Source organism: Drosophila mojavensis, unplaced genomic scaffold, assembly GCF_018153725.1.
Source record: "Drosophila mojavensis isolate 15081-1352.22 unplaced genomic scaffold, ASM1815372v1 contig_136, whole genome shotgun sequence".
Taxonomy (NCBI): Eukaryota; Metazoa; Arthropoda; class Insecta; order Diptera; family Drosophilidae; genus Drosophila; species Drosophila mojavensis.
In genome coordinates, this window is record NW_025318667.1 from 880375 (window position 1) to 893561 (window position 13187).

The 13187-nt window shown below is 46.0% G+C and overlaps 4 protein-coding genes across 5 annotated transcripts; 3 read left to right on the plus strand and 1 right to left on the minus strand.

The window, feature by feature from the left end:
- Positions 1-41: 41 nt before the first annotated feature.
- On the minus strand, positions 42-813 carry LOC6585682 (39S ribosomal protein L30, mitochondrial). The gene is made up of 2 exons (XM_002011274.4): positions 589-813; positions 42-525 (listed from the first exon to the last, which is right to left on the minus strand). The coding sequence occupies exons 1-2, from the start codon at positions 714-716 to the stop codon at positions 111-113; spliced, it is 543 nt and encodes a 180-aa protein (XP_002011310.1). The 5' UTR covers positions 717-813; the 3' UTR covers positions 42-110.
- A 572-nt stretch (positions 814-1385) lies between these two features.
- On the plus strand, positions 1386-3509 carry LOC6585681 (helix-loop-helix protein 1). 2 transcript variants are annotated; one of them, XM_044011441.1, is made up of 3 exons: positions 1386-1502; positions 1575-1810; positions 2836-3509. In XM_044011441.1, the coding sequence occupies exon 3, from the start codon at positions 2890-2892 to the stop codon at positions 3424-3426; it is 537 nt and encodes a 178-aa protein (XP_043867376.1). In that variant the 5' UTR covers positions 1386-1502; positions 1575-1810; positions 2836-2889; the 3' UTR covers positions 3427-3509. The 2 variants fall into 2 exon arrangements, with proteins under 2 accessions (XP_043867376.1, XP_002011309.3); XM_002011273.4 differs by lacking the exon at positions 1575-1810 and having other exon boundaries at positions 1396-1502.
- A 1092-nt stretch (positions 3510-4601) lies between these two features.
- Positions 4602-9638, plus strand: LOC6585680 (protein Flattop homolog). The gene is made up of 4 exons (XM_044011540.1): positions 4602-4847; positions 8657-8793; positions 8861-9164; positions 9257-9638. Exons 1-4 carry the CDS (start codon positions 4821-4823, stop codon positions 9548-9550), a joined length of 762 nt encoding a protein of 253 aa, XP_043867475.1. The 5' UTR covers positions 4602-4820; the 3' UTR covers positions 9551-9638.
- Positions 9639-10102: 464 nt separating this feature from the next.
- On the plus strand, positions 10103-12572 carry LOC6585679. Its single transcript, XM_002011271.3, has one exon. It carries the CDS (start codon positions 10173-10175, stop codon positions 11874-11876), a length of 1704 nt encoding a protein of 567 aa, XP_002011307.1. The 5' UTR covers positions 10103-10172; the 3' UTR covers positions 11877-12572.
- Positions 12573-13187: the final 615 nt, after the last annotated feature.

Here is a 13187-nt window from a genome sequence, read left to right on the forward strand (position 1 = left end):
ACAGGCATGTGAAACGCTAGCATTGAAAGACTGTTCTGAGCTCTACTTACTTCCCGCGCGTTTAATAACTTTCATCTTTTACATATTATTACATTTAAATGAACCTATTGTTACCAGGGATTTAGCCACTTGAGTCGCGCATCCTTTCGCAGCAGGTCCGTGTCCAATCGTTTGGGCTGTTGGTCGAATTCCGCGCGTGCCTCGCTGCGCTGTTCCACTGCTCCGATTTGCTTGGTCACCAGACACTCGCCGTTCTCTTTGAGTATCGTGTGCTTGATGTCCTGTTTAGTTGGTTCGCCGTAGGGGAATGTCACTGGGGAGACTTTGATCAAGTGCTTTATCTTCCATAGCCGGGCATTATTTTCGGGAATATTTTTAACCACGGTGAAATCGCTTTGCTTGCCGTCCAAGCCCAAGTCTTTGAGTAGGCGCTTCTCCCAGTAGGGATTACCCTTGACGGGCTTGATGCGCTGCACGCGAAATAGCTTGGCCGGTTCGATTGGTGGATCTTGATGGTCGGGCGTTCTATACAAAGTTTAGCATTTCATTTTAAGAATACTTTTTATCGGGCCGGGTTTCGCAGCTCACCTGGGATAGTAAATAATATTCTCGTATTTTTTGCCATCTTTGTACAGGAACTTTTTGTTGTGCTTGCCATAGCTGCGCTCAAGCCTCAGGCTGAGCTGCACCGGCTGTAATAGGCGCAATGTGTTCATTTTATTTAACAAATTTGTTAATTATCAAATAAATTAAAGAAAACAGCAGCTGCTTGGTTATGAAAGCCTGCCAGGGCTGCCGCGCAATATCGCCATTCACACATACACGCAATTTCATTTGAAGCTATCGATAGTTAGATGCCAAACAGTGCTGTAAGAATTCAGGCGATAGTTAAGTATATCACTAGACGTTTCGATAATAAAGCTATTCAGGCACCGATTGATATATTGACTATCTGTAACGGTTATTCTTTCCTTCAAAATTGCACAGTTGAGCATTTTGTTGAGCTATTCTTTCTTGTGTTAGGTAAACAATATTATAGGAAAAGTTCAGCTTCAGCTTTCTGCTCTTCTCGCTAGCCTTCAAATGAAGTGTAAATGAATATGAAATGTTAATGAAATTATATATTTTACATAACTATAAAAAATATAAAATGATTTTTGTATGACAACTTTTTGTGACATTTTCCTTATATATATACATACATATCTCTTATATTGTTTCGGGCTGCATTTTAATGGGGAGTTACAGTTATATGATTAGCATAATCGTCGCCATTTTGTTACGCTGATTGGCTAGTGGCTTTGTATGCAGCGCTTGCCATTGGCTGCCGCCCGGCCATACAAACGGGGGTTGCTTGGCTCAAACGGCTGCTGACTATAAAGGATGCTGCAGCATCCGCACAGCGACTCAGTTCGTATCGAAAGCTTTGCGGGCGCAGGACATCGGCATAAAAACTGAAACACAAATCTCGAATTCAGTTCGTGTGTCTGATTGCGAATCTTGTAAGTAAAAGTTGATCCACTTCGAATTAGTGTCCAAGCTGGTTTTTGTTCTAGTTAAATATTATTTTTAAGTGCGTGTTTTGATCTCTGGAGTACAATTGCCGCCCTAAACGAGTTCTTAGGATTCGCAAAGCGCATTAAACAGCAAAATCAAAAAGGGGTTCGAAGCTCGAACTCCGAACACCGCCTCAACTCCCGCGGGCCACAATAAATGCAAACGTGACAATTGTTCCGTCGTTATTTGTGTAGGTGTGAAAATATGTCGCAAATAAAAACCCGAAGAGCAGCAGCAACAATGTCGATAATAAGTAAACATAATAATATTCACAATAAATATAATATAATAGCAAACGCAAACAAAACACGTGACCAGAAAGGGTTCCCTAAAGGGGTTGACTGATGCACACACACCCTTCGGACGCCCACAGCATAATTCTATAAATAATGCAACTGTTATTTGCTACGTGGGCGTGTCTGTGGGCGGAGAGCCAATGCAAACATTCTTAATCAAGCAGTGCTTGAGATAGCGCCAACAAATACATATACATATATGTATGTGTACGTGTATAGGTATATATGTGCATATATCTGTACACCTGATTCGATTTAAGCAGCGTTTCATCTAACTATATATAAGACATATTCCTGTGCATCATCATCAGACTCATCGAGATTCAGATGTTTGTATTTATCGCTTTATTTATCGATTAGTAGTTCTGGATTTTGAGACCAAAGCTCTTCTTCTGGAATACAAATACCGTCTATTGCTATCGATTATCATTTGCTTAACATCGATAAAAATCGATTTTGAGATTGACGTCTCCAAGCGCAAATCAAGAACTATTGGAGCTAGAAAATTCAGATAGGCATTAGGCTCTACTGGGGCTTATATCAATTGGAAATAACCTACTTTTAGTACAGCTCTTTTGAGTTAACTCGAGAAGTTGTAGACCTAGAGATATCACACTTGGTATGTGGGCGCTTGATGTAAAGAATAATTCCTTTTTCGAAAAATTACATATTTCAATCGGCTAGGAGCACACCTTCTCAAGAGAAGTCTTTTCAAAGCCCTTCAGACTTGGTTTTCCTGAGTTAACTCGAAAACTAAAAACGCCAAAGACATCATAGCTGGTATTTGGACTCTCGAAAGACATATGCATTATAGGATTATAGTTACCCTCGAGACGCTTAACTACTATTGGAGCTTGGTGCTTATATCGAGAGCCAATAGCTCTCTAGGGAATAGTTCACTCTTTATATGCCTTCCTCTCTATACCATCGAAATTTGAACTTGAACTTGACAGCATGTGATCTTTCTCTTAACCCCAAACAGTGGTCAGCCGAGGTGCAGCAGCATCGGGATTGGGATTAGGAGCATCGTCTAAATATGGTTTACGATATGGCACACTTGGCACCCGGGCCGCCGCAGAGCATCTCACTGAGTCGCTACTATATGGATCAGGACGACGACTTGGCGTCGGGCAACAGCAGTGCGAACATATCGAACGGCCATGGGCTGGGGCATGTCGCTAGCGAGGACTACGCGGCGAGCACGACGCTGGACATCGACCAGCGGTATCAGGCGCGGATTGCGTGCGAGACGGCGGCACAGCCGGCGCTGCCCGGGCCGCCGCCAACGCCGGCGCCGCGGCGTCGCACCACGCCCATCACCCACCTGGATCCCTCCGAGCTGGTGGGCCTGTCCAGGGAGGAGCGTCGTCGGCGACGCCGCGCCACGCTCAAGTATCGAACGGCGCATGCGACGCGCGAAAGGATACGGGTGGAGGCCTTCAACGTGTCCTTCGCGGAGCTGCGCAAGCTGCTGCCCACGCTGCCGCCGGACAAGAAGCTGTCCAAGATCGAGATCCTCAAGCTGGCCATCTGCTACATAGCGTATCTGAATCATGTGCTCGAGACGCCCTGAGATACCGCCAACGCCTCCAGCTGCAGCCAGTTGCCAGGCGCCATGTTTCTCAACAACAGCTCCACCTACTCCCCCAGCTCCGCCTCCGCCTCCTCCTCCTCCTCTTCTCCCACCTCCTACCCATACAACTAACTAACCAGAGTTCCGACATGCATATACCTACCACTATCTATCTATATATATAAATATGTATATCTATTCTAGTCCATCGACTCAACTCGATCTTAGGCAAAGTGTAAATTCGTGTTTTTTTTTCATAGATTATAGCTATATGTGTAATACGTGATATTTGCTTATATATCCAAGTCCAGCAATAAATTTATCTATATGTATCTATGTATATATTGTACAGCATTCATACGAGTTTACTTTTGGGGGCTACTCACGAAACGGATTGGAAACTATATATTGCTCCTCTGCACCCGTCTCCCAGTTCTTTGCTTACTCTCTCCTCTGCTTTCCTATTCCTATCGCTTCATTTCAGCATGATCTTCATCTAACTCTTTCATTCTTTCCTTCTGTTTTTATTTATCTCTCCCTCTCTGTCTCTCTCTCCCTCTGTCTCTGTCTCTCTTACCCTGGCTCTCTTACTCTCTCTCCTATACATACATTTGTATGGACATCTTCTCCCTTCCTCTATCTATTTACCTTCTTGTGTTTATATAACGCATTACAGGGTATCTCTGATCCAATCATTCGCTTCCTTGCTTTAACTACTATTTAAAGCATATCTAATCAATGGGAATAGTTCTTATGTAATCCGAGATATGGATGTCCTCTTATTACAGGGTATCATACAGTAAATCACTTGTAATATCTCATTGTAAGTCGAAATTCATCATTCACAGGGTATCCCAGGGTCAGTCAGTCACTCCGTTTGGGAAAGTTGCGTGGCTCAGCTGGCGTTGTCAAGTTTTTCATTTGTTTTGCTGTCTGCGCGCAATACGCCAGATGCGCCAAGCCCCAATCCAGAACCAAACTCCCCAGCATCTCCATCTCTTTTTCTCGCGCATACACACTCTTCATCTCTCGCTCTCACGCTGCCCCACTTCGCGTGCCTGTGGCTGCTGTGCGCAGTGCAGGCCACGCCCCCGAAAATCTATAAAATCTCCCCCAAATATATATTGTCAATCGCAGTGTGCGTTGCCCGAGTGTGCGTGTGTGTGTGTGTGTGTGTGTGTTTACATATACGAGTATTTGTCTGGTTTTGTTTGTGTATGTTGGGCTCAACACATTATTTGAAGTAACAGAAAAAACATATATTCATTCCAGTTTAACATCAGCTCGAACTAGAGCCATTGAAGATTCGTTATTTTTGTTTCCCGCTTTTCGTTCGCATTCGAAATTCGAAATTCATAAGCCGTACAAAGAGGAGAGCAGGGAGGAGATCGAAAATGGCGTTCAATTTCAGTGCGATGCAGGTGAGCCAGCCGAGCCTAACCTCAATTTAGTTGCGCCGGCGTTGCCACCTATCAAATTCGTCTGGCGTGGCAGCGACCCAATTGCAGACGTCATCTAACTGTTTCTGCATTTCCGTGACCGTAACTGAAATTCGCTTGGTACGAGTCACAGAAGGAAGCGACAAAGCTACTGCTAGCTCGACTAGCATATACCCTGTAAAGCCGCTGTCCCTCATCTCGATAGCTATTCATGAAGTTGGCAATAGGGTAGTTGAAGTGCACGACTATTGTATACCCTGTACGGCAATTGTTGCCAGTCAAAGGAAGACAGTCTGCCTCTTGTTTACAGCAAATCTTTGCTTTCATTCCTTTGCTAAGAGTGTGAAGTAACTTGTATATACCCTGTAAAACAGTTGTTGCTTACCTGTTTCTTGAATATCTAGTTTCCTTTGGTATTAGGCTTAATGTTACCCCAAGAGGGCTCAGCAATGACGACTAGTCTATACCCTGTGAGCCATCTGACTACAGCTGTAGCCCTCCATTCTCGCATACGTTTGAATTGATCTATCAAATTCTCAAGAAATGTTCTATCAAACGTTCGCTAGTAGTTTCATGTGCTAGCATTAAGTTTACTCCAGTCCTGCATACAGTTATGTATGTATGTACATGTAGCTGGCTTTATGGCTTGTCTGTTTCACAAGGCCAACAATAACAACATAGACATAGACATGGCAACCGGGTGAGCGTGTCCTCAATCTGGGCTATGTTTAGCCCGCACAGAAATCAAAATACCAATAGAGTACCCCCACCCCAGTACCAGGCTCTATAAATAGTGAGCATAGGCATAAAGGGCGACAATAGTTAATAAATTCCAGTATCAGCTTCATGTGAATAAAACTATTTCGAAAGTAATCAAAAAAATCAAAATAACATTTTAGATATGGCAAAGAGTTGCGAAATAGCTTTTAATTTAGTATTGCTTGAATATAGAGAGCTTTCAATTCCAAATACTTTAAATAGTTGAAAATCAATTAAATTCTACCTGAGCTGCAGCTCGATTAGTAAAACGCTTTCGACGCCTTTGTCGGCTGGCAGCTGAGCTGAGCTGTAGCATACATACAGGCATATGCATGTGTATGTGCATGTGTTGGCAAGTGTGTGTGTGTGTGTGTGATGCGTACGCAACTTTTGCATATTTTCCCATATTCTCCTTCTGTTCCCTCTCCCTCTTCCAGGCAGCCGACAGCTATGCCAAAATAGCGACAGTTTTATTTACTTGGTTACCATTGCCGATTGCCATGCAACTTGTTTACAGTTATTTTTTCCAATTCTCTTGCAATACTTTTGTTTTTGTGCTGTGCACAAAGAAGACGCGCTCAAAATAGTCTAACGGAATTTGTGTGACTCGCAAGGCTCAGGCGACGGTCAAGCCGAAGTGACAAGTATTTTTGCTAGTGTGTGTGTGTGTGTGTGTGTGCATACGTGTGCGTGTGTGTGTGTCCACATTTCTTTTTTTTTTGCATCTGCAGCGCCCTCTTATGGGGAATCGTATTTAATGGCATTTCAATTGCAATTACATGTGGACAGCTGTTTTGGACGAGCAGCCGAGGCTGAAATTGATTGGGAAATTGCGGAAAAGTGGAAATGGCTGTGAAAACTGTGCGCTGAGAAGCTGCTGTTGTTGCTGCTGCCATTGCTGCAGTGCGTGAAATTAGCTTAAGTGTTGCCCACTACAGACACTCTCCGTCTCCCCCCTGCCGTTACATCAGGCACGCCTCGTACGTGTGCGCGTGTGTGTGCGTGTGTGTGTGGGTGGGTGGGTGGTTGGTTGGTTGGTGTTGGAACCACACAAACACCAGACGCTGCACGTGCAGCTCGCTAGCTTTTTGACTGTCTAATCCGGCATGTGATAAATTGCACCCCAGAGGGCTGCACATGAAAATCATCGCTAAGGGTTTCCGGCTGCCTCGTGAAAAGGGGTGGGCCTCAATTGTCCCGTTATCTGTCTGAATGAGCTAAGCTCTTGAGGTCTTTTGTCGCGCCTCTCGTCCTATTGTTGCTAATTGAGTTTAAAATCAATTTGTATTTTACGCTTCGTCCTGCGTCCTGTTATCGATAGCCCCATACCAGACCAGCCCTGCCCACTCCACCCACCTCTAGCGACGCCAGTGTTGTGTAATTGCCGTGCAAATTTAATTACAGTAGCAACGCCTCGCAACAAGATGAGAGACCTTTGTGCAGCTCCTTTGTTTGTGGATCTCCCTCTGGTTCGCACGCACTCAATCAAGGCCTGCCCCCGCCCCCCCGCCCCCCGCCCCTGTCGCATTCCGTCATCAAGTGTTGACAGCGTGCCACGTGCTGCGGCTGCGGCTGCAGCTGCTGGGCGTGGCCTTGTGTATTGTGTTACCATTCGCAATTTGCATTTGCCACCTCGGCTTGATTGAAATGAAGCTGGCGTGGGAAGCAGGACGAACTGGATGGCTGCTCCCACAGCTGCTCCACTTGCTCCATGCTCAGCAACAGCTGCTCACTGAAAGATGAAAAGAGCGAGACCGAAATAGAGAGCGAGAGCGGGAGCGAGAGCGAGATATCTGAGCTGAGCTGATAAATGATTGCGCCAGCAACTGTGATCCATGGCTCACGGCAGAGCTGTAGGTCTTAGCTCTGACTCCGACAGCAATTGCCAGTTCCGGTTCTATATTTGCTGTCTCTTGATACCCTAGCAACTGGCTGGCACATGGGGTATGTGCAATTCAAGTGCATGAGCGGACTATGAGTTCAAAGGAAGATGGAGTCAATAATATAATATGAATAATTGAACAAAGTAACAGCTCTTTTACTCTTCTCTTTCTCCCTCTCTCTCTCTCTCCCTTTCCCTCTCCCTCTCTCTCTCTCTCTCTCTGTCTCGCATTCTTGAGTAGATTACGCTTGCATCCTATTGAGGGGTATATCGTAGTCGTGTAATTTTGCCGAGCCCAAGCCATTTTTTATCGCTTCTGTTTGCCGTCTGTTTAAAAAGGCAAACACAAACAGAGAGCGTGAGCGAGAGCGAGAAGGGGCGAGTGGGAGAGGGCAACTGAAACTGAAACAGAAGCACAAACAACGCATTAAGTGGCATTAGGCGAAATGCCTTTTTTACACATGTTGCAACACGGAGATTACGATTACGCCGTGTAATCGTTGCACGGGGGTTGGGACACGCCCACTGGGGCGGGCATGGGCATGGCCAGGGGAGGGAGGGCGCGACTCAGTTCAGTCCGGTCCGGTCTTTGGCTTTTTATCAATTGGTTTGCTTAGCGGCCATAAATAACAGCTTTAGGACTTGGCAATTGAAACAGGTGGCTGACAGGTTCAACTGGCTTAGAGCCAACTGCAACGCCGCTCCCCTCTCTCTGTCTCTATCGCTCGCTGTCTCTTCTTACCTTCGAAACGAAGAGGGGAGGGTGTGACGCACAGACGGACATCATGCCAGTTCTATTGAAGGAACTTGACATCTGTCCGTCCGTATATATTGTACCTTATCATATTTTGGTGTCTTGGCCTCTTGCAAAAGCATTTTATATCCTTGTAGGTCTAGAGTTCGTGAACTGTGCAATTTCTTATAGAGCTCGACTCAAGAATGTAAATTGATTGGTTCATTCTCTCTCTCTCTCCGTCTCCTTCTGCATTTCTCTTTTCCCTATTTCTTTTCATCTCTCTGGCTCTCTCACTTCCTATTTTTATCTCCCCCCCCTCTGACTTATACGATTCAATGAAACCTTTTTCCTATTATTACTTTACCTTTATCTTCTGCTCTATTTACCCTGCCCCTACCCCTGCCGCTCGAGCAGTACGAGCGCGGCTTTCAAGCAAAGAGCGTCTGCAATTGGGAGTATCCACGTTTCTCGCCGCCTCTGCCACGCAATCTGAGGGGCAACTCGACGCCCATAGCAGGGAACGACGGGCATCTGCTGCCCACAGCGCCCCGGTAAGATCGAACCCGAAATTGTCCATTTATCGAATATGGAAGCATGCTCAAGCTCTCATCCTTGCAGGGACGGCAATTTCCTGGGCAACTACCGCGGCACGTATCATTTGCCTCTGCGCATTACGCGCAGCTTTGCGACGCTCTACAACAACTGCCTGAGCAACAGGTACAAGTATTGGAAGTACCCCAGAGATCTGTGCAACTGCCAGCGAGCGCTGAAGCGCCAGTGCGGCTACCGGGAAACGCTGGGCCTCAAGGACGATCCGCTCTGGCAGCGGCCCACGTGCCAGACCAAGTGCCAAGGCTTGAAGCAAATACTTGAAATCAACAAGCAGCACATGAAGTGCCGACGCGCCAAGTGCGTGCCAAAGGTGAGTCTCGCTTAACTCAATCACCATCAATCAGCTCACAGCTGCAACGCACACCTACACACGCACCCGCACACCCTCATCCACGCCCATAGTCCAATGAAAAGTTGATTCCGCGCGTTGGCGATGCCTCGTCCAGGAATCGAAAGAAGCTAAAGAAGCGTCCAGTCACCGCCTTCGAATACAATCGAAACAATCACCGGGCCGAAGACGCAAAGGCAAATAAAGCTTCTAAAGAAACTGTCAAGGATCATTCTAAGGAGCCCGGCAAGGACATTAGCAAAGAGGCATCCAAGGACGCCAAGGTCGCTGTCTCAGCTCCAAATCAAAACAAGACAACAGCCAAGTCCACCACCAAGGCGCCAAAATCAAAGAAGCATTCCAAGTAATCCTCCTCTCTTTCCAATCGATGAACTGGTTGACATACAAATTCGAACGTGAAATCTTTTAATAAATTTTTTAAATTTGCATCTTCAATTCAATGCTCGTAGTCAATCGGTCAATCAATCAGATTACAAGCTTGTCAATAAATCAGACAGGCTAATCAATCAATCAATCAATTAATTAGTCTTGCACTTAGTTCCGCCGCTTATTCAATCAGACAGGTATAGATAAGCACTTAGCACATTGAAAATATCAATCATACATCATCGATGATTGATAGCCAATAAGCATAAAGTATCATCAATCATTAATAGTTATACTTTACAACAATAAACTAAGGTTATCAATCAGATATCAATCGATCGTCAATCGCCTATTCAGTCTCATTTACCCATTCCTAATACGATTGATAAAGTACAAACATTGACAGATATTCAATCATCATCAATCATCATAATCAACCTTCAATCAAATCATTCATCAATCATCTTCAATCTTATTTCATTTATCATGATTCATCCACATCCACATCGGTAATCCAATAATCCCTCATCAATCACTCATCATCACATTAGTTGATTGATATCGATTGAGAGTACAAATCCGACGTGAATCTCTTGTTCAATCATGTCGCAAGCAGCCGTTGCCAGCAGCAGTGTGAACTACAAGCTGCCGGATCTGAGCTATACGCCCGGAGATCTCACCGAGCCGGAATATCGTCTGCCCTCGCACCAGCAGCTGCTGGACGCGAAACTCAAGCCACAAAATGCGCCCGAACGGGAGCTACCCCTAAGCCGTCTCTATTTGGACGAGGAGGCGGACCGATTTGACCGAGCCGGAGCGAAGGAGGTGAGCAGACAATTTCCAGCTCTAGCCGCCGCCCAGGCCAAATACACTGGTCAACTGAACCAGAACTCGAGTCTAGGTCCGTCCGAGTTGGACTTCTCGCCCGGCAGGGATCTGATCTCAAGTAGACCAGTGCCCGCTCCCACTCCCGCTCCAGCTGAGACAGACTTGAGCCGTAAGATGCCATTGCACTCGATTACGGAGAAGCCGAATGAACGTTGTCCGTCGCCCGTAGTGCCAGCGTATGCGAACTTCGAGCTGGCCAAGCGAATGCATCAGGATAACCTCGACCATCAGCCGTTGCCCGATTGCGTCGCTGACTTGGCCTTTCGCAAGGCCCAAATAACAGGAGGTCACGGCGGCCTAGCCCTCGACATCGATCCGATTGCCACGGGCGTTGGTGTGAAGACCCACAACGCCGGCCCGACGCACTGCACCAAGATGAAAGTCTATCGACCAAAGACGGGAGGCGTTCTACCCAAAGCCTTGAACGGAGATCCGTTCCGTGGAATCGGTTCGGCGCCACCGAAAAAGATGGGCGCCATGGACCTGGCCATTGGGTGGGACTTCAAGCCTGCCAATCCGGCGGACGAGCCTCGTCTGGCAAGGCACATAGATGGCTCCAACGATTCCGCTGGACCGGCCGTGTTCACGTGCGTCAAAACGCCTAGAGAAGAGCAGCCCAACATAGAGCTGGGTCGCTCTGCGGGCGTATTTACAAGCACCATGGGTGAACCGGACTTTTTCGACAAGGACATACTACGGCGGAAAACGGACTTTGCCGGCCGATCAATGGCTCGGGAGGAGAACTGCGGCTGCGACTACGCACCGCCTGCGCGTGCACGCAGTGTCTCGCGGGAGTCCAGCGCTTCGCATTGTCGTCGAGCTCCAAATTTACTCGACTCCAGCGGGCACTCCGGCGGCGTTAGCTTTGGACTGCCAACGAATCGCCTAGCCAAGCAGTATCAGTCCTCGCCCATGCTGGGCGATAAAGCCTATCAAGCGCTGCGAGAGAAGTATCTCGGACCGGACACCAGCGATTGCCACACGGGCTGTCCGCAAATCCCGGGTCCGGCTTGCAGGCGAGATCAGCCAGCTCGGCGGCCGACGCGTCGCCTGTGCCACAAAGTGGCACCGGCTCCCCGATGCTGTCCCTCGGCTCACGGCCATTGCCTGTCGAGCAAGGCGGCCTTTCGTGCCGGCATGCCCAAGCTGAATGCCTCCGGCGATTTCGTGGGCATCCCGCCGAGCTGCGGAGCTGCCTCGGGTGGGGCTGCACGTGTTTTGGTCGTGCCACGCCCCCGACAGCCGTATGCGAAAAAGAACTACGACATCGACACGCTAGTGCCGCCGTTTCGCAGTCAAGGCGGCGGCGCCGGACAAGGCGGCTATCCGGAGCACTGGAGGCTGGCCAGCGTCTATCAGCACGCCTACAAGCCGCCCGAGCAGCGCAGGAGACCCCTGCTGCAGACTGTCTACAAGTAGAGCTGCAGCTTGCTAAGAGATCCGTCGGTTCTTCAGTAGAGATCTCTTCTGGGGCCATGAAGGAAGGACAAGGAGATGGCTCTGTCCAAATAGGATCCCTTCTACACCAGCTCTAGAGGAATTCCTTAAGGATATTCGAATTTCTTTAAATTAGGTTAGGATATGCCTATCTCTTCTTTTTAGATTAAAATCCATGCCTTAAAAGCGAGATATCCCTTGAAAGGAAGAATATGAAAATAGGTTAACTCTCTACTCATTGTTTCAGATGGAAAAGGGATCTCTTAAAAGATAAATATTGCTTAAGATATATTGGGAATATTAGGGAATACCGCCTTACATTAGGAGAAGCTACTATTCAACAATTCATGTTATTTCATCTGAGATTCAAAAGAGGCCTATTGAAAGTACTTCCTGTTCCAATTCAAAGATAGATATCCTTAGCTCTTTGAACTAGAAACTCAGGAGCTTTACCTGAGCTTGGTGTTACCAGACTTTACACTAAAAGGCCATTACGATCATGGGCTTTTGCATATGAGGACCAATAACCGAATCGATGAGTTTTAAAAGTCTAGCAAAGTTAGGAACAGACATTAAATTAGACCATAGTTTCGTCATATGGAATCGTAATCGCCTTAAACTATAAAAATGAACAAATCGAATTCCTGGAATACAAATAAATCAACGTTTTTTTTTTCACAATATTGGCTCCAACTAGAAAGTCAATATTAGATAGAAATACATAACCTCACAAATATTAAATAAATATCATATTTTATTGAAGTGCAATATATAAATATTTAAAAACAAATCTTAAATTTAATATTAGAAAAAAACGTGCATTTAAATTGAGAGTAGAATTAACATCTATATCTATCTATAAAGAGGGGTTTACCCAATAAAAACTGGAACAAGATTTGTAAAAATTTGTCAATAATAAATTGCTTAAATAAATTGCATGAAATACGTTTATATCAAGAGAGGCAAGCTCAGATATATAAAAGAAATATATATCATTAAAAAAAATACCATATAATAAATGTATATTATACGGAACACTTGATATAAATTATAAGAATTTCTGGTTATAGCTGATCAATAAACACACGCTGCTTGAACATTCAAAACATCGAGAATTGTTTTTAAAAATACTTAGGAGCTCCATCAATCAATCATTTATAACCTCACTTTATGTGGATCTCAGAAAAGCGCATTTAGTGTTTTATCTGTGTGTAAGTACAGCTAGATGCTTGCCAGTTCTTTGTAACTGTGCTTCAGAGCTATTTCTTGTTTTACAGCGGGACAGCGTTGCCA

What these genes read in the sequence shown, in the direction of transcription:
- LOC6585682 (XM_002011274.4), bottom strand. Translation starts at nt 716, where the DNA reads ATGAACACATTGCGCCTATTACAGCCGGTGCAGCTCAGCCTGAGGCTT. An exon ending in AATATTATTTACTATCCCAG is followed by an intron (nt 526 to 588) that starts GTGAGCTGCGAA and finishes AACTTTGTATAG; the next exon opens with AACGCCCGACCATCAAGATC.
- LOC6585681 (XM_044011441.1), top strand. Translation starts at nt 2,890, where the DNA reads ATGGTTTACGATATGGCACACTTGGCACCCGGGCCGCCGCAGAGCATC.
- LOC6585680 (XM_044011540.1), top strand. Translation starts at nt 4,821, where the DNA reads ATGGCGTTCAATTTCAGTGCGATGCAG. An exon ending in TCAATTTCAGTGCGATGCAG is followed by an intron (nt 4,848 to 8,656) that starts GTGAGCCAGCCG and finishes CCGCTCGAGCAG; the next exon opens with TACGAGCGCGGCTTTCAAGC. An exon ending in CTGCTGCCCACAGCGCCCCG is followed by an intron (nt 8,794 to 8,860) that starts GTAAGATCGAAC and finishes TCATCCTTGCAG; the next exon opens with GGACGGCAATTTCCTGGGCA.
- LOC6585679 (XM_002011271.3), top strand. Translation starts at nt 10,173, where the DNA reads ATGTCGCAAGCAGCCGTTGCCAGCAGCAGTGTGAACTACAAGCTGCCG.